We start from the raw sequence: 21,121 nt of genomic DNA on the forward strand, positions 1-21,121 counted from the left end.
AGTACTGATGAAGAGTTTTATATTTAAAAATATTATGTAGTAGATTAAAATGTATGCATTTTTTAAAATCTGACGGCTAAACAGAGAAGGCTTATTTACGTTAGGAATTACATTAAGGAGAAGTGGTGACAATGATTGACAGATTTAAGTATATAGCTCATTACAAACAGATTAATAAGAAGTAAATGTCGAAAAATTGTTACTTATACAAAATTTATAGACCAAAGTTGCTTAATATATAAAGAAGTATTTTATAATCAATTAAAAAGGTAAACATGACAAAAAAAAATAGATTCAGGGAGGAATAAATATACATGAACCGAAACAAAGCAAAACAACACAGGCTGAAACTAACTGATAATAAACAAAATAAAAATTCAACAAACACAAAAAGTAACTGATGTTAGTAAACAGAAGAAAAATGAGCATATTTATTAATGAGTCTTAACTGCAATTCTACCAGAAAAGATGACTACTTATGAGCCAAAAGCCTCATATTCTTATAGAAATTCTCATAGTAAGAGTTGTCATTCAAATATTAGTCAGTGACTGTTAGGAAGTAAAAAAGGTTTGCAAATTGGTATGAATTAGTAAAATTTAAGACCATTATTTTGTTCCCATTTAACTAATAACAATAAAAATTTAATTTCTTTGTTTCAAGTTCAAGAAATGAGTATAGTATGCTTTTATGAGCATAGTTTATTTTAACATTTCCTAATTCCATTTTTACGTAGTTTATTCCTTGCTAGACAATATGAAAGTAGTTTAATTTTAACTACTTAAATAAGTGTGCTTTTCCATTAATTGGGTTTTCATATAAATCCTTCCATCAGTTTGAATAGTAACAGTGTTATTTTCTTGATTGACAGAAGAAAACAATGATGTTTCTCATCTTCCTTTTATGAATCAGATATTGCACTAGGATTTTATATACATTATCTACCTCATCTCACAATAGCTTTTAAAGATAAATGTTTTAACCATTTTACAAATCAGAAAAATGTGGCTTAAAAAGACTCAGTAACATTTAACAGACCTATCAAGAGAATAAATTTAGAACTTATCTCAGATCTGAATGAGTCTAAAGTTTGAATTTTAAAAATAAGAACACTGACATCAGACATTTTATCATTACTTTTAAAATAAGCTGAAGTTTACTTGGCATCATATGTGGAAAGAAGATTGATTTAATAAATGGATAGTGTGAACAAGACTTTGATAAATATTAAGAGCAAAAGCCTGGATCTTTCACTTCATCCTTATGTAGCTTTGGATAATATATTCTAGCTTTTGACTTGCTTTTCTGTCTTTCACATGAGATGATGTTAAAAATGACTAGATGACCTTTAAGGTTGGGGTGGTAATCAAAATATTTAAAATCAGTATGGCACAACAGACCAAACAGAACAGATGGCCAACCGATCAGAACTGACACCAGCTCTAATGAACCAGTACCAACTGAAAGATGCTTTTCAATATGACTGAGTTTTATTTAATTACATTTGAGATCTAGAAAGCTTTATATTTGAAAACATTGTGAACACTTATTTTGGCATATTATGTGTATGAATATTATAAATTTAATTTACATTTTAAAATTCCTTGCTTATTACATCTGCTATTATTTATTTCTGTTATATTGAATTAATTGGACTTTCAACTAATTTTTTAAAATAGCCATGTACTGATTTTCAGCTGTAAGCATGTGAAATTAAAGTCAAGTCAAACCTTCAAAACTAACTAATAATTCTAGAAGTGTATGCAATCATCATTGTAGGAATTCCCATAACATGGAAATATTGTAAAGAAGAAAGCCTCGTTTTTTTTGTAATATTGTAGAATAGATTGCAAAATGTTCTCCATTTCAGAGCAATGGGCATCTCATTGTTTAAAAAAAAAAAAAGAAAGAAAGAAAAAAAAAAAAGAATTGCATAAAACTTACTGGAACATTGTTAATTGGTGTTTAGTTTTAGTTTCCTAACTCTTAACCAAAGGAACAGAGGACAACAAATAAGAATGTTTGACACTACTTTCGGGAAGTACACAGAAAGCTAATAGATTTTCCAGCATGCACTTTCAATCTAACCCTTTGAAATAAAGTCAAACCCTACAAGAATGATTTAATAACAATATAATGTGGATTGTTGGATTTCCAAATGTAAGCCATTAGGAAGGCAAAGGGAACTTTCAATGAAAAAATAATCCAAAGTTAAGATATATTCTTGTTTTCAGAAAGTATGAGCAAGCAACATGTATTTTTCATATATCAAAAGCCTGTAAGTTGAAAGAAAAATAAAACAGAAATTTCGTAGAAAGGTCTAATCCAAGAATTGACCATGAAAAAGGTCATTCACGTTCTTTGTGTCTCTTTTACATCCTCTTAAAATAAGAGACAGCGTTGTAGCCACCTCACACAGCTTTCGATTTATTTAAATGTTTACATCTTAATTTGAGATTTTAAACTGTTTGGCACATCTCTCTAAGACTAAATCATCACTGTAATGTCAATATGTGACTTGTGCAACTAAATGTAAATTAAAGTGTGTAGTATGAAGACTGACATGTAGTAAATGACCAATAGTCATTATAATTATGAACAGAGGATAAAGGTAAATAGTATTAACTTTATTGAATAATCTTTATGGTCTTATTCATATGAATTATTCTCTGATAAAAGCCACATATATGTTTATAGAGAAATACTAACTGGTTGTCAGTAATTAAGAGAGGTGGAGTTTTCAGATTGTTCTGTGATTGATCAATCATTGATCAATGTGATTGATCATTGATCAATCTTGAACAACACAGAATTGATTTTTTAATCTTAATATACAAATAAATCAATCATTCAATAATCAGACATATCTGTAACCTGTTTATTCAAAACCAAACAGAAAGGGATTGATTTGGTTATAGCGACTCTAAAATCTACATAAAACATACAAGTAAAACACTGCTTAGCTCCTGTCACCTGTGTGATGGCGAAAATGGAGACTTAAGAGATTTGAGATAAGATTACCTAGCAAGACTGAAGATTGAAAATGAGGAGTCCATCTCTGTTCATAGAGTGAACTCCAGTCCCAAATATGAAGAGACTGATTTTTGGTAGGGAGGTTTACACATCTATCAAGATAAAGTTACACAACTTTATCTTGAAACTATGTAAACAGGAGGAACGTACAGTTTTGTCCTTAGTCCTATCAGAACGATGCTGTAAGCACAGTTTCACTTTCTTCTCAATCCACTTCCTATATTCCTGTCTGTAACCTGGTACCTGAATTGATCCAGTTTGATCCAAGCCATACAACATGGAGCTACTCTAACGCAATGTTTGCAAATGCCGTTGTCTTAACTTCCACTCTCAGGACAATGGACTCATCATAAGCAAAAGAAGACAAAAGCTGACATAGTTTTTGAACTCAACATAGTTAGGCATCTCTTGTGTGGCAGCTCAGCCAATTCCTTGGAGCTTCCTACCAGAGATGCTTCAGAATTAAGATTATGTTTGAAAGAAGTGATTTACAAACACTGCATTGCCATGGCTGTCCCACAACGCAACTTTGATTGTTCTGAAATTCATTTTAACAAGCTTTTATTTCTTCTGAAATTTGGTCCAAGTTTCTGTTCATTTACCCTAAATATGCCTCAACTTTCCTTAGATGCCAAAGAAGTATAGAAAACGTCATTGAGTAATCATATCTAAAAATTCTTCAAATGAAAATTCTACAAGTGTGATAAATTTTTGCAGTCGATTATTCTTATAATGATGATGCTAAGAAAGTTGCATCAATAAGCATTTTGATATTGGTATAGTGAGAATAAGCAACACTATAAAGTTATAATGTATTGGGGAGATGTCTCTCTTAAGGAGAACTTTGATAATTTTGAAAGGCAGAGACAAGGCAACAGAATTTGGCCTCATTTATTAATAGTTCATCTTGACATTTGCATCACATTCGAATGGATGAGGAGAGTGAGACAATCCTAAAATATGGTATTAATCTGAAGACCACCTGCTACTAATTTCCAGTCACAGAGACGGATATTATAATTTTAGAATAAAATGGCTTTGACCGTCGCATTCAGTGACCCATATTTATATTTGCATAAGAATTTTGAAATGCTTAAGTAGTCCCATTTAACAAAAGTAAACCAATCCAATATTTTCAAAATAAATGCACATGGTAAAGCATTACTTCTATTATGTCATAGAATGTATGGTTTAACAGTGGTCCGATCATAATAACCTCTGATGATGCTTTGTGTTATAACATATAAAAATGGATCAGTAAATGCTTCTCTGATAATTAATGGTTCTTTAGAAAGACAAAAAAAAATTGTCCAGTTTTGGCAGAGATTTGTCAGGCTAGTTGATTAATTTAAGGAAAATTGCAGTAATTATTTCAGTGGACTGTTTCCTGTGGTATTATGAGTAGATGACCACTTGCAAAACAGTTTTAAATAAAATTCTCAGAATATCCCAGTTTTAAGTAGTATTTATGAAACAAAATCATATTCAATGATATATTTTGTATCACAGCACAGAATATAACTCCCAATGAATCATGTACCATAATGTATCTGATTTAAAATACTACCAGCATATTACAGGCAATTATTTTTGATATACATTAATATACTATTAAATACAGTTTATCTTGTTCGTGTATATTAAAATATACTTACGGGTTATCCAACAGCAGTACTATGGGATTAAGTTCTTTCTTTGGTCTATAGTATGCCCTGAGAGGAACAATAAAGTTATATAATCCATTTCCAGCTGTTTCAGCTGCAACTATAATTAGTTTATTTTTGAATCCATAGGCTTTTGCATCCTCATAGTAGTTATGCTGGCAACTCTACAGAAGAAAAAGTATACATTGAAATGTCATTTTTATACTTCATTAAAATTTGGAAAAAAAATTAATTTGTATGAAAATGTAAAATTTAACCATGTAAATCCTTATTTTCTAATAAATTTGAAAATAGTTACATTTCTCTGTGCTCATTTCTGCAACCTGCAGCAAGAAATAAAAGTATGCATGGCCAAGGAAAAGGAACTGCAGGTTTGTAGCTTGATGCTGAAAGCCCCAACATTTTGTGTGTGTGCTTGTTCTATCGTAAACTAAAGCTTTCTGCTAGAAGACATTGAGGCATACACTTTTACAAATTTATTTTCTCTGACTTTCATTTCCAGAAATATAGTAATATCATAATTACATAACTTGGGGAACATTCCCAGTACCAAATGCTTAAAGTGATGAAGAAAAGAAAACAGTGAAAAACAAAACGAAACAAACAAACAAACAAAACCCCTAACTGTCTACATACATAGTTGAGCTGGCAAGGTAATGATGCAAATACTCTAAAGTAAAATACCCAATAACACCAAGAAAAACAAGAACAAAGCATTATCAAAAACTCATCGTTGAGCTAAGGGCGTTTTGCTACTTCATGGAGTCTAGAATTTGACAGAATTACCATTGTTAACCCAATATTATTTTCAGCTAAATTATATGCATGGAGAACTGTTTTGATGTTCTGCTATTTTACTTTTACATGTCTTTTTGTGCATTTCTTATTTATGTGGGTTGAGATTAGCTAAATCTCTGGAATATTCTGATCTCTTCATGTGGGTTGAGATTAGTTAATTCTCTGGAATATTCTGATCTTTTTTTTTTTTTTTTTTTGAGACAAGGCGTCACTCCTGTCACCCAGGCTGGAGTGAGGTGGCACAATCATTGCTCACTGAAACCTCAACTTTCCAGGCTCAGGTGATTCTCCCACCTCAGCCTCCCGAGTAGCTGGGACTACAGGTGGGCACCAGCACGCTCAACTGCTTTTGTATTTTTGTAGATATGGGGTCCTGGGCTCAAGCAATCCACCCACCTCAGCCTCCCCAAATGCTGGGATTACAGGCATGAGCCACCATACTCAGACACTTCTGGAATATTCTTTGTCATTATTCTTTAATAAAAAAATAAAAAACACTGGTGAAAACAAGGCACCATGAGTAAACAGAAACAATCATAACAAGATAACTAGACCCACAAAGACTATGAATTTTGTGATTAAATTCAGAATACAAAATGTGCACATTTAACATGTTCAAAGAAATAAAAGAAAGCATTTAAAGCATGAGAAAAGAACAAGAGTCTATTTAAAATAACATCTAGCAGGTAGATGTTAAAAATAATATCTAAATCTATTTCTCTGTATCTTCTCCAACTAAAGAGTGTAACTCAAAAGATTATTTAAATTCCACATAAGATTCAGCCAAAGGGATCATGTGAAGGACAGAATGGAAGATAGGAACCAAAACAAAAGGTAGAGAAGAAAAGAAACAGAACCTAAGGTGAAAAAATTCAGACTTGGAAGCTATCGTGAGAATATCTAACATTTATTTAATCAGAATATCTGAAAAAGAGCTAAGAGAGAATCAGAAAGATACCTTATTCAAGCAAATATTGACTGAGAGTTTTTGAGATGTGATGAAAAACCAAATGCGATCTTAAAAGCAGACACACAGAAAAGAGCCGCATCAACAACAAAAACAACAGCAAAAACAAACAAACAAACAAAAAAACAATTCTAATGGTAGCTGACTTTTCAGCCATTATTTGGAGCACAGAAGGCAGTAAGTAAAGTCCTTAAAGTGCTAAAAGAAAAAAGAAAAAAAAAAACTAAACTAGTAGCCTGGACTTGGACACAAAGTAAACCGTCTTTCAAGAATGAGTACAAAATAAGAACATTTGAAGGGAAACCATAATTAAAAGGATTCACCACCAATAGCATCTCTTTAACAGAATTTCTAAAGATGGTAATCTAGGAAGCAGGAAAATGAATCCAGAAGGAACTTCTAAGGTATAAGAAAGAATGGAGAACAAAGGAAATGGTAAGAACAATGCAACAAGTCTTTATTGAAAGGGTTCTTGGAGAACTATAAGCAGAATCTGGAGTAATATAAAGAAATAAAGTCACTCAGAAAGAGATCACGCATGCAACAAGAATAGTGTTAAGCTGATGTTTGGGTCATCAAGGATGTCAATATTTATGAGATCAACAAAGGAAAAAATAACTTTCCCTAAGGAGATTTAGAAATAGCTTAATTAATAGAGAAACAAAGAGCAGAGAACAGAGAATTTAGTGTTCATAAAAACTGACCAGGACACCAGCCCCACTGATACTGACACAGAATAAATTGGATAACGCGATCCCAACTCACACACTTCACAGACACAGTAGAGTCAGCTGCATAATCCCATACTGTTCCTATAATCCCAAAGTGGGTGCTCATTTACATAGCAGACCACCTTCTATCAGTCTAATGGTACCTGAGTAACCAATAATTCCAGGTATTACTAGTCAATCAGCAACACCCAGAAATTTTGCTTCATTAATATGGTAAATGAAGCATTTTAACATTTTGATATTAAAAGATCCTCTTATTGTGCCTCCACCAATCCTGTTCTCTGAAAGTTTAGCCTTTCAGTTAGAATGAGATCCCTGTTTGGAGATAAATTATTTCCACTTTTTTGTCTCGTAATATTTTTTCTATTTTAACTATGTATTAAAAGAAATAAAACCAGAAGTGAATCCAAGTTTTGTCGTGACTGAAGCATATATTATTTTAAGATTTATCCATAAAGAAAATAACAAAAATATTATAAATAATATTAGTCTTAAAAGGAGTCAATGTGGGGGAAGGGCCTTGAAATTTAGGGTTTATTAATGTTACTGAAAATGCATAGCTGCCCAGAAATGTCAAGTGCTTCATAATATTAAAGTAAATATATAAATATATGTATTCATCTGGGTCCACTGAGATGGATGATTCTGTCCCTCAAGATCAATATATATATATATTTTTTTTTGAACGAGACCTATATATATATTCAGTCTTGAGGGACAGAATATCATTCGACTGAAACCTATATACATATACGGGAAACCTATATATACACACACTATATATACACACTATATATATATATATATAAACCTATATATATACAATGAAACCTATATATATAAAATATGGTCTCGAAGGACAGAATCATCCATCTCAATGGGCCCAGATGAATATTTCAGAGTAATGACAAAGATTCTTAAAGCAACTTCAGGGAAATAAAGGCAAGAATTTTCTGATGTTCTCTAAGTCTTCTGCCTCAAGATTGATAGTAACAGTCAAAATTTATAATATTTATCATATAAAAAATAATAGCAAGAATATTAACAAAATGTATTAAGCACCAACTCAGTTATTAAGTTTCTTGCACTTTATTAAACATGTACTAAATTATATAATCCCTATAAGAGCCCTATGAGGTTCATATTAAAATAATATCCACTTTATGGGTGAGGAAACTGAAACTTGGTGAAGTTAGTTGCCCATTTTACATGACTTCTAGGTGGAGAGCTGAGATTTTAACTGTAACTTCAAAATGTAACGTAAAAGAAAAAGTTCCTAGTTAGAATTAGTGGCACACCTGAATCTCTAGGGGCTGTGAATATAAGGTTCTTCCTTTTATCAGTGTTGTTATTCTTCAAGAGAATAAACTCATACCAGTCAAGCCCAATGGTTGCACTGTGAAAAAAGATAAAACCTCTAGCATTCTTAGAATTTTTACCTTTTGGACAGTTTCTCTTGGTCCAAAAATGACAGTAAAACTTTGAGAAAGGAAATATTAGGCAAGACTCTAATATGAGCTTTCACTTTAGTCATAAACGAATCTTTGTGTCTAACACATGGACTTACTCTTCCCATCATGTCAAGGGGTTCCATAACAAGATATAAAGTAATAATGGTAAAATAAATAATGCACATTTGGCCAAAACGATTTTTGGAGATTTTGGATGTTGAGGGTTCGTAGGGATGAGATTTGGTACCTTATTTTCCTCTTTAACAACATGACTAGCAGATCCATTAGGCTAATTTAGTAGAAGACTAAAGCATTTGGGTAATCATCAGTGCAGTTAAAAAAGTAAAACTGACCACTTTATGTAAATTTACATTGGAAAAGATAATACCAATACCCCTTAAACATATTGTAATCAAAATGCTGTATAAATTACTTACATTATGTCATTATAAAATGCTATAATTTTATTTTGTGAACAAAATAGCAGCAACAAGTACTTACCTTGTCTAATCTTAAGCAGCAAAATGGTACTTTTTCATGAAGAAGATGACAAAAAGTGGGTGAACTTCCTATATATGGAGAATAAGGTGGGTAACCTTTAGCATATCTGTAAAACAATACAAAATATTACCCTTGGATAAGGCATGCAAATTTGGCAAATTAAGTTACTGACATGTTCCTCTGTTTTAATAACATTATAATCAATAACTCTGTGTTGCAATTATATTTTGATAAAGAGGTAGTTAAGAAGAGAGGTAGGCAAGCTGTGGCCCCAGGGTCAAACATGACCCACCACATGGTTGTGCAAGCTGAGGGTTGTTTTTGTATTTTTAAATGGTTGGAAAAAGTCAAACTAGTATTTCATGTCATGTGAAAATTATATGAAGTTCAAATTTCAGAATCTATAAATAAAGGTTTATTGTAATTCAGCCACTCTCACTCACATATGTATTGTGTATAGATGTTTTTGTGCTTTGATAACAGAGTTAGTAGTTGCAACAGGGGTCAAAAAGCCTGAAATATTAACTGGCTGTTCCTTTCCAGAAAAAGTTTGCTAACTCACAGCTTAGAAGATTTTTATTAAAAAAAAAAAAATAGTAATGTTAATTTTTACAACATACATTTAAAGCAAAATGCATTATTATGATTTGCTCTATCTGTATTTAGTAGACATAAATGCATAACTGAAAAGGATCAATAACTGAGTTAATTGGTTAAAAACATTGTTTCTGTTGGAATCATGCTTAAAACATTATCAGAGACATTTAGCTTGCTGACTTTTAAAAAACAGCCAACTGCATATTTCGGCTATACTGACTTTCAGAATGAAACTTCTAAAACACAGCAGCATAAATGAAAATTAGGCAACAAAATAAAATTTAGTGAATATTCCCTTACCCAATAAGAGTGTTTGGTTTTAACAAATTTACCTGCTAAGCCATAAAATTTCAGACCTAGTTAAAACTGTTTTATCTTAAAGAAGATATGCAAATCAGTGTTTTCAGGAAATAAACTTCATTGACTGAGAGATAAAATTAGAGGGTAAAATTTTGTAAATTTAGAAGTTGGTAATCTCTGCAATTACTGCAACATCTCTTTCATTTTTCTAGAATTAAAAAAAAATTACCTCTCAATTTTTAAGAAGTGTAAAGAAAGAATTTCAATCGCATTCCAAAACACCGTTTCCTGTGAAGACACTGGTTGCCAAACCTCTCCCTGTTCCCATCCTAGATTCCAAATATATTTGAGGACTCTATCCATTAATTTTTTGGAGAATAGATTTGGTTTTGTGGGTACATCAACTTTTCTTACAATAATTTTTTAAGTGGGAGAAATTAGAACAAAGAATATTTTCAAGCATCAATGATATTTAAGTTCTTTTTAGTTCAATTCAATATTACTTAAAGATACTGGAAGAAATGTTAGAGATTATATTACCAATGCCACTAATAACCATACTACCATACTACGACTAATAGTAATTAATAGTAATTGAATACTTACTCTGCACAAAACATTGATTTGGCATAAGCACTTGTTCTCTATTACCTCAAGTAATCACTTCATAGCTTTATGAAGTAGTAATTACACTGAGTTTACAGGTGAATTATTGGCCAGTTTTTTTGTTTTGTTTTGTTTTGTTTTGTTTTGTTTGACAGAGTCTTACACTGTCACCCTGGCTAGACTGTAGTGGCAGGATCTCAGCTCACTGCAACCTCCACCTCTTGAGTTCAAGGGATTGTCCTGTCTCAGCCTTCCAAGTAGGTGGGATTATAGGCATGCACCACCACTCCTAGCTAATTTATATATTTTTAGTAGAGATGGAGTTTCACCATGTTGGTCAGGCTGGTCTCAATCTCGTGACCTCAAATGATCCACCCATCTCAGTCTCCCAAAGTGCTGGGATTACAGGTGTGAGCCACTGTGCCCAGCCGCCAGTGTTTTGTTTTTTTTTTTAATTAAAGTCACTTGTACATAACCAATATCAAATGTAACTGGCATGGCAAACAATGTCCTTAGGACTCCACAGTCAAGGCTGTGGACTGCTGTGTTTTCCTGAAGAATCACAATTTAATATGTGGAATACGACCTGTAAACAAACTCTACTGCAGGCTACAATGTGATTAATACTATATAGATTGATACTCTATTATTATTGAAGCTTAGAAAAGGGAAACAGTACTCCTTTTTAACATACATTTAAAATATTAATGCATAGTGTATGAAAGTGCTGAACGCTGAGATAAGTAAGAAAAGCTTAATGGAGGGGGCTGCATTTTCATTTCATTGAATAATTGAACTTCAATACGAATGTGTAATAAAGTAAATTCAAAGTATAAAGTACAATATGCTATAAAAAGCATACAATTATGAAAATGAAGTTTATATCTTGAGAACACTGATTTATATCTTTTTTTCCTCCTTGAGAATAAAACATTAAGAGCAAAAAGAGACTGGAAATATATATTGAAGCCAGAAACTTGAGATACTGGCTACTAGCAGTGTGTTTTGGTAGAAGTATATAGGAATGATACTATGATGTTCAGAAGGAAAGATCATTAGCTCCTTACCTAGTGGGAAGGTACCTAAAGAAAATACTTAAAGACATTAGCACAAAGCCCAGTAATCTTACTCCTCAGAGGATCTGAACATACTCTAAATTTGAAGAAATTTCTTCATCTGGCGTAGTTTCATCTTCTGATTGGTCACTTAGAAGATCACATGTTTGAATCGATGATGTATCTGCAACCTCTAAAACGGGAGCAATGCTAGGTCTTCTTACTTCTTTGCTTCCCTCTGTAGGAAGAGACAGGGTAGGGCCACTTGCTGATCTACAGCTTGTGTCTTGCAAGTCTATAGCCACGGTACCTAAAACAATAAAACATGAAAATTTATCAAGGCGTTTGCCATATTGATCACTAGTGTTGAAGGTTAAATGAAATATGAAATATAATGAACATAATCAAGATATATATATATATATACACACACCACACACACAGATATATATATACACACACACATTTATGTGTGTGTAATTTTAGTTCTAATAGCTAAGTATTTCTTTTGCATGCAGGCATTTTCCTGGACAAAAAAATCTCTATTTGCACAAAAGTGTATTTGCAGAGTGTTGCTCTACATCATGAAACATAAGATTTGTAAAATCCTGAAGTATATAAAAACTTAAAGTGAAAAAGTACATCCTGATGTTTCAATTTATATTTGTTTAAAATGTATTATTTTGTTGTTGACCATGTCCATTTTGCGAATGTTTCATTATGTCTTCCCCCCTTTTCTTTTTCTTTTCTTTTCTTTTCTTTTTTTTTTTTCTTCCTTTTTGAAGACAGAGTATCACTCAATCCTGCAGGCTGGAGTGCAGTGGCACAATCTCGTCTCACTGCAACCTCTGCCTCCCGGGTTCAAGAGTTCCCTTTTCTATCGAGTTATCTTTTTGTAATTGATTTGTGACCACTTTTTAAAATATCGGAACTACTAATGGGTTACACTTATTTTTTATTAAATGAATATTTATTGAGTGCCACATAAGGGGAGCACTGTTCCAGGTACTTGAGATCTGTAGAGAAGACAAAAAGTTTCTACAAGATGAAAGCTGTATGTAGCAAGTAGACCAATAAATGGATAATTGTAGATAATGATCAGTAGCATGCAGGGAGAGGAATGGAATTTTTATTTGGTAGGAAAGAAGGCCACTGTGAAGCTAGGACATTTGATTTTTGACCTGAAATACAATAAGGAACACACAAGTCATGGAAATACCTGGAGGTAGAAAGAATGGCAACCCCAAGCCCAAGTGGCTTAAGGTTATTGAATAGTTGAGGCACTCAAGGCATGGAAGGAGGAAGAAGCAATTGCCTTTGTGAATTTTATTGAAATTTACAAATTAATTTTAATATCCATTTATGAAAAATTGAGGTTCCTCTCCTTCTGGAGAAAATAATGATGAAAGACATCATATTTCATAATTACTCATTTCATTTATGCACTCAGTGGCACCTGGTCATCCTTCTAAAAGTTGTTAGTCTTTGCTCTGTCCCATTCTTTGAAACAATTACAGTCATGCATTGCTTAAAAGGGGGGATATGTTCTGAGAAATCTATCATTTGGTGATTTCTTCAATATTCAAACATCTTAGAGTATACTTACACAAACCTAGAGGAGGTAGCACTAGGCTATATGGTGCATAGGCTGTATGGTATAGCCTATTACTATTTGGTATAGGTATAGCCTACTGCCCCTAGGCTATATGGTATAGCCTACTGCTCCTAGACTGCAAATCTGTACAGCATGTTACTATACTGAGTGGTGCAGTCAATTCTAACACAATGGTAATCTCAATATAGAAAAGGTACAGTAAAAATATGGTATTACAATCTTATGAGACCAACATTGTATATGTCATCCATCATTGACTGAATTGTCTTTATGCAGCACACGACTATTTAAAATTCCTCTTTCCTCAAATCTCTGACCTTCCAACCTTCTTCCTCATTATAATAACATGAACTGAAGAAATGTTTACCTTATCTCAGCCCTTCACTTCCATAGTAGTTTATTAGACCTTGTTATACCCAATAAAAACAACGTTGCACACATTTTTATACATTCACTCTTTGACCACCACTATTTCTTGTTTGTTCAGGTCACTCTCACTGATTTTCCAACACTAGCTATGATTTACCAAGATGGAATTTCAATTCTACTAATGATACCAGAGTTTGTCTCTCTCATTCCCTCGATGTTTTCTCTTCTCTTCTTACCTATCTTAAATTCCATGTGTAAGCATTATGATTTATTTTCTTGCATATACCCTTGGATCCCTTGATACATTTTTTATTCATTCCACCCTCTTGACAAAATAGAACCCTGGTTAAGTTAAACTCTCCATGTTCCCCATATCTATACCTATGCAACTGAATACACCCGGACAGTTTAGCTCTTGCATCATTAGTAGTCTCTCCACAATGTCTGTCCTGATTTTTGGCAGTTTCACCATACACATAGACAATTCTTCCAACATTGCAGACTCAGCTCCTTGTCCTGCTCTCTAGTAATGGCTTTCTTTTTACTATCACTCTTCAGTCATTCACGCTCATGGTCACACCTTAGCTTTTGTAATTATTACTTGCTGCACATCATCTCTCCTTCTGGCATCTCACTCTTTGACACCTGTACCTTGACTTTCCAGCTCTTTCCCTCTTTATTTTCATTGGAATTAGAATTAATTAATCCACTATCCTTTCAGTCTTTTTTTAACCAAAATACATCTTTTCACTTCTTTACTTAAATTAAGTTCTATGGCCTATAATTACATACAATCTATTATACAAACCCTCAATCTCTGTGCCTTTCTTACTTGCTTGTACTTTCAACACAAGCTACAATTCCATTAATTTTCTCCGTTTTGCAGTGAGACGTTTTAAGAGCTGTCCAGACCTATGGTTTCTAATTTATCTTCTACCATTCTTTCCCAAGTGCACTCCAATCTAGCATTGTCCACCACCACTCCATTGAAACAACTCTTATGAGGGTGAACAATGATCATTGCATTGCTAAAGTCAATTGACACTTCTCAGTCCTTACATTATATTACCCATTGGTAACATTTGACATGGCTTACCATGGTGTTCTCTTGATGCACTTAGCTCACTTGGATTCCAGGACACCAGACTCATTGGGTTTTCCTACTATCCTGCCAGTAGCTCCTCTTTGGTCTCCTTTGCCGGTTTCTTCTTATCCCCCTGATACTTAATCTTAGTATACTGCAGAGGTCTGTTCTTTGTCTTTTATTTTTTTCCTGCCTGTACTTATTTCCTCAATGACTTCATTCAGTCTTATGGCTTTAAATGTATACATAAGCTCAGAAATAAAAAATTTACTTTTTCAGCCTCTCTCTCTTTCCTGAAATCTAGACTCTTACATCTAACCTCCTGTTAGACATCTTCAAGGTGTTCCAAAATACTCTTTTATCTTCCCTGGACCTCCCCCGCTCTGCCAAAACCTGCATTCCCCCTAGGCTTTCCTCTCAATTTATGACCATTCCCTTTCTCCAGTTGCTTAATCCAAAAACCTTTTGTTTATTCACACTTCTCTTTTTCTCACAGTTCAATTTCATTTGTTAAGGAATCCTGATTATCCTAAAGTACATCCAGAATTTTCTCCTTCTTACTACTTCCACTTGAAAATAGTCTGATCCTTGCTCCAAACCATTTATTTTCAACAGCAGCCTGAGTTGAGTACGAAAACAAGTCAGCATAGGTGAGATCAGGTCAATGGCTCTGCATAAAACCTCGCAATAATTCCCACTTCACTGAGGGTAGAAGCTGCAATCCTCATATGGACTTAAATAATCCTTACAGGATCTGGCCTCTTTCTACTTCTTCCTCCTCATCTCCTACTAGTCTTCCAGCATTTACTGTGCTTGAGGCACAAGGGCCCTTTTACTGTTCCTGGGGCACCCCAGCCAGGCTCCCACTTTAGGGCCTTTGTGCCAGCTGTTATCTCTGCCAGGAATGCTCTTTCTCCAGACCTCCACAGGACTAATTCCTCATTTCCTTCAGGTATCTGCTCAAACATCACCTTCTGGCCTACTAGCCACTTCATTTAAAACTCCGCTTCTCCCACAATTAATTATCTCCTATACTAGCTCTGTTTCCTTCTTTTAGTTTTTCCTTTATAACTTATAACCCACTAACATATTAAGTAATATATTTATTTTTTATATATACTTTGCTTATTGCCTGTCTTCTCCATAATAGAATGTAAGCTCTATGAATGAAGGATCTTTGTTTGTTTCTTCACTAACGTTTTATCACAAATACTTACGAGAGTTCTTGGTACATGTTAGGTACTCAATAAATACCTTTTTGGGTACATATTAGGCACACAATAAGTACTTTTTGAATACATTAAAAAATGAATATTGCTACTGTAGAATAAACATATGTAAATGACAAATAGGATTACCTAAGAAAGTCTAGGTAGAACCATTGTGTTTGGAGGGAGTGATATTTACTTAGGCAATGTTGGGGTGTGAGGAATAGCTCCTGCCAGAGAAAACTTAATGTTTTAAGGCCCATTGGTGAAAAAAAAATGAGTGAATACTGAAAGAAAGTGAGTATGTTTGGAGCTTAGGAGAGCAGCGAAGGTGTGGTAAAATGTGGGGCTAGAAAAGTCAGAAAATATCATTAATAAAAAGCCTATAAAGAAAATGACTAAGTAATTTATTTTCTAAACTAGGATACTGCAGAGTAAAAGGGGGTTCTTTTAATAATTACATCAGGACAATTATATACACTGGAACAATCCTAAGAAACTGGAACATTCTTAAGAAAACTAGGTTTGCATAATGCAAACAAGAACTTAAGAAAACTAGGATTGCATAATGCAAACAAGAACTTATAAACCTACTGATAAGTTAAGTCACACTATAGAATTTAGACTTTTTTTCCAATGGGTAGTATAAAGCAGGTGATTTATTCAGGAAAATATTATCAAAATTGTATTTAAATTTTTTTACTCTGGTGGCAGGGTGGAGAATTGAGTGTAGGGTGGCAAGGCTGGAGACATGGAAAGAAGACAAGGTTGTTGATCCTGCAGTTCAGGGAGAGGAGGATGGAGGCACAGACCACGATGATGTTGGTGGTGGACATGGAAAAAAAACTGAATGATTCTAGGGGCTATCTACTGGTCAGATTTCATAGAATTTGGTTAACTATGAGGTATGAGAAGAGCGGGTGTTGAAAAGTCAAAATTGTGACTTTATAAATCAAAGGATAATGTTGTCATCTGTTTTTTAGAAGAAAAAAAGGAGGAGAAGGAGAAAATGGTGTTGAATGAGAGTGTAGAGATCAGTTTAATTTGAATATGCTGTGCTAGTTTTTCCCGCAATACTCAAATAGAAATAACCAGTAGACAGTTCCTGTTGCTGTAAATAGATGTTGAGTTAATGCTTTAGTTAAAGGAATAATCAGTTTTTGGACAACTGAATCCATGAGAACAGACGTGACCACACAAGGAAAATGAATGTGCACAATGCAGAAAACAAGTCATTAGAGTGTTTCAGGAAGAACATGGTCAATATTCTTGTCATATACTGTGAAGGCAATCATTAGATTTAGTGACAAAGAGGAGAGTGGTGATCTTGCCTGAATAGTTTCAGTGATATGACTGCAGGTGTCAGATTGAACTGGATAGAATCATGGATATAGGACAACAATAAAATCTAAAGTCTGCCACTAAACACAACACTTGGGAGAAATTTGTCTCTGAAGTTGTTATCACAGAAGGTTCAAAATTACATGTGTATGGTGCACACAGAGATATGAAGACACACACACACACACACACAGAGAGAGAGAGAGAGAAAGAGAGAGAGAGAGAGAAAGGGAGAGAGAGAGACAGAGAGAGAGAGACAGAGAGAGAGAGAGACCAGCCAGTGATTCTGAATAGAAAATGAAGTTAGGTAATGAGGATAGATTACAGAGTAAAGTCTCTGAGGAGGAACAAGAGCATGGTTCATGGAATAAATGAATGTATCAGTATGTTAAAAAGGGCACATTTTCCTTGTGACAGATACTAAACGTTTGTAGGTTTGTAGATAGTTTGGTAGCCAAACCGTAAGGAAATTCTTATTTGCATGAAGATTTTTTTTATTTTATCTTTTTTCTTCTGTGTCATAGAAGCCAAGTTCAATGGTGAGAATGAGGTGGAGATGGAAAGAGAATTTTGAGAAAATGAAGAATATTTGAAATAACCTTTGCTGATGATAATTACAAAGAGAACTTAAAAAAGAAATATAAAAGTGTATGAAGCTGGCCGGGCGCGGTGGCTCATGCCTGTAATTCCAGCACTTTGGGAGGCCCAGGCGGGCGGATCACGAGCTCAGGAGATCGACACCATCCTGACTAACACAGTGAAACCCCATCTCTATTAAAAAAAAAAAAAAAAAAAAAAAAAAAAAAACACACAAAAACAGCTGGGCGTGGTGGCGGGCGCCTGTAGTCCCAGCTACTGGGGAGGCTGAGGCAGGAGAATGGCGTGAACCCGGGAGGCGGAGCTTGAGGTGAGCCGAGATTGTGCCACTGCACTTCAGCCTGGGCTACAGAGTGAGACTCCGTCTCAAAAAAAGAAAAAAAAAAAAAAAGTGTATGGAGCTTATGGGAAATATAAAATGATTGTTGGTTGTGTTTGTGTAATATCTTAGACTTTTTTTTTTTTTTTGGACACAGGGTCTTTCTATGTTGCCTAGGCTGTTCTCAAACTCCTGCCTCAAAAATTCTTCCATCTCAGCCTCTGCAATAGGTGGTATTATAGGCCCATGCCACCACAGTAGGCTAATATCTTATTGTTTAAAAAATTCACAACTTAGAAATGTTCTGTATACCTAATTATACCGAGTTTGCAAAATGCAGCATGCTTCAAATTTGCTTTAAACTTTTAACAAAAATCGAAACGCATTTGTATCTATCATTATTTTTTTTTTTAGGAATAAATTAATGATATTTTCAATTCATTTTTACTTACCCATGCTGGCAATTATGCTATGTACAGGTAATCTGGAAGGTCCATGATAAAATGACCTGGACACATTGCTTTTTCTTTGCTGGTCTTGGTTTTTAAATGCTGAATTCTCTTCTTTGGTAATATTAATATAAAAACATATGTCTGTAGAATTCATAATATATCGAGGACCTGGATTCAGCAAAATGTTTTTATTATCCTCCCTCCTAACACCAATCAAGCAGACGCCAAACCTTAATTTAAAAAAAAAAAAAAGAGTTTGTAAAAAAATTAGTAAATGATTATTAAGACTGAGGAAAATAAAAGTTTTAAATCATAGCATTTTGAAGTTTGAAATGATCCTAGAAGTTCAAGATCCTCATTTTTACAGAAAAAAACTATGTGCTTAGTGTGTTGTAAAACGAATTTAGCTGATTATGACTATAAATTTACATTTTAATGAAAATGAATGGAAGAACATGAGCAACATGAGTGCATGTATACACTAAGGGCAATATTATTCTGCAAATTTTTACAACAATTTTACTTTGGTCAAAAAACATAAACAGCATTTCTTACTTTGGTAAAAAAATAAAATAAAAAGCTTAAAACTGTTGGCCAAAGGAAAGAAACTTACCCGTGATCACCTAAAAGAGAACCAGGGTCCCTGAATTTATCATAGTTGGTTTACTTTAAATTTTAGGAAAAAATTTATATATTTTTAAACAGTCTAAAATAGGTATGCACTTAGTCAGAAAAATATAGCAATCTTTAAATGTAACAGGATCCTCAAAAAATATCTTATGTATTTTTGGGGGCTTCCTGAAAGCACAAATTATCTTGAATCTTTTTATTTCAACATGCCTTAAAGTGTTACAAATTAAATCAAGTTTAAAGATATTTTTAAGCAATAAAAGTATATATATCAATAGAATTACATTGAGAAGTAAAGTAGAATACAGAAGCTCCTTGATTTATGATAAAGTTATACCTTGATAAACCCAGCATAAGTTGAAAATATTATTAAATAAAAAATGCTTTTTATACAGCTAGCCTAACAAATATCATAGTTTTAACCTAGCCAACCTTAAAGATACTCATAACACTTAACGTTGCCTACAGTTGGGCAAAATCATCTAATACCAAGCCTGTTTTATGATAAAGTGTTAAATATCTTATGTAATTTATTGAATATTCTATTGAAAGTAAAAAATAGAATGATTGTATGGATACAGGAAGTATGGTTTCTTCCAAATGGCTATTGTTTTGTACTATCATGGTCAAAAAATCGTAAGTCAAAGCATCATAAGTTGGGGGTTCCTGTACATTACAAAATAGATTAGTAGACTATATAGGTATATTGTAAATCCTCCAAAATGTGTTACATTAAAGCATTTAATACAGATAATATGTTATTTTCATTATATACATACATTTTTATTTCTTAAGTAAATCCTTTTTTTTTTCTTTCTAAAAAGGAAAAGCAAAAAAAGTTCTACGTTTAAATTGGAAGGTAGTTTTATTTATTTTTTAACTTATTTCTCAGGTCAAAACAAGGGCCACCATCAGAGATTTTTTTTTTTTAAATGTATAGTTTTTAGAAATATTAGTGTTATTTTGTTTTGGTTCCTAATCAACATCTTAAAATTCAGGTCTGTGAAGAAGATTTTCATGTGTTTGTAAATTCTTAATGGATTAAAATATTTTAAAAAGACTTTAAAAGTTGCTAAATGAAATATTCCTAATAAATTATAATTTACTCCTGACAGTCTTATAGAGACCATACAGCCACCAGGGTTCAAATGTTTCAACATTGGGTAATATTGTGACAAAAATTTCGGAATGCCTAAACACATGAGCACAATATGCATTCTATTTTTGAAAACAGTTTCCACATGGTATGCTTGACTGATTGATATTTTAATTTTTCTCTGAGGCAGAGACATACTTTTTGTGTGCATGGAAAGAGGCATATGTAAAACTCTTTCCTTCATATTCAGCAAAAAATGTACTTTCTTCCAAAACAATGTGGTAGACTTCATTCCCAGAGCATCTACCGTACATCTTCTGCCATTGTTCTGGCGATTGCTGGCCTTCTCTGCAACACAAGCACACACACATACACACACACAAAAAGAAAACACAGTGAATGTGGTTAAAAAACAGTTGTCATAGAGCTGTTTCTCAACTGTATAAGAACTGGCAAGCACAATCCAAAGAAGCAGCTGAGTAATGCTTTGAACTCTGAAGATGACATTATATGCAAGAGTTTCTACAAAAAATTTGAAATTAATAGTATATATATATATATATATATGATTGAGAAATGGCAGTTTTCTAGAAAGTGGGAGCTTTTCAAGATCCAGCTAATGAAGAGCTTTACTCTCATAATGAATCATTGAGATACAGGACTTAACTTTAAGTCTCTCTTTATACATATCCTATCATGCATATATTCT

The 21,121-nt window shown here is 33.3% G+C and overlaps 1 protein-coding gene across 9 annotated transcripts in view; it reads right to left on the reverse strand.

The window, feature by feature from the left end:
- KCNT2 (potassium sodium-activated channel subfamily T member 2) overlaps nucleotides 1–21,121 on the reverse strand; it is a 398,651-nt gene that overhangs the window by 114,981 nt on the left and 262,549 nt on the right. For all 9 annotated transcript variants that reach the window (XR_012428599.1, XR_012428601.1, XM_005540295.4 and 6 more), the window contains 5 exons: nucleotides 20,611–20,760; nucleotides 18,687–18,916; nucleotides 11,798–12,011; nucleotides 9,144–9,249; nucleotides 4,687–4,859 (listed from right to left, as the gene is read on the reverse strand). Coding sequence is in view for 7 of the 9 variants with exons in the window: in XM_005540295.4 (XP_005540352.1) it covers nucleotides 4,687–4,859; nucleotides 9,144–9,249; nucleotides 11,798–12,011; nucleotides 18,687–18,916; nucleotides 20,611–20,760 (873 nt within the window). In the remaining 2 variants the exon portion in view is untranslated. The remainder of the gene's footprint in view (nucleotides 1–4,686; nucleotides 4,860–9,143; nucleotides 9,250–11,797; nucleotides 12,012–18,686; nucleotides 18,917–20,610; nucleotides 20,761–21,121) is intronic.

The sequence above is a fragment of the Macaca fascicularis genome, chromosome 1 (assembly GCF_037993035.2).
Source record: "Macaca fascicularis isolate 582-1 chromosome 1, T2T-MFA8v1.1".
NCBI classification, from domain to species: domain Eukaryota; kingdom Metazoa; phylum Chordata; class Mammalia; order Primates; family Cercopithecidae; genus Macaca; species Macaca fascicularis.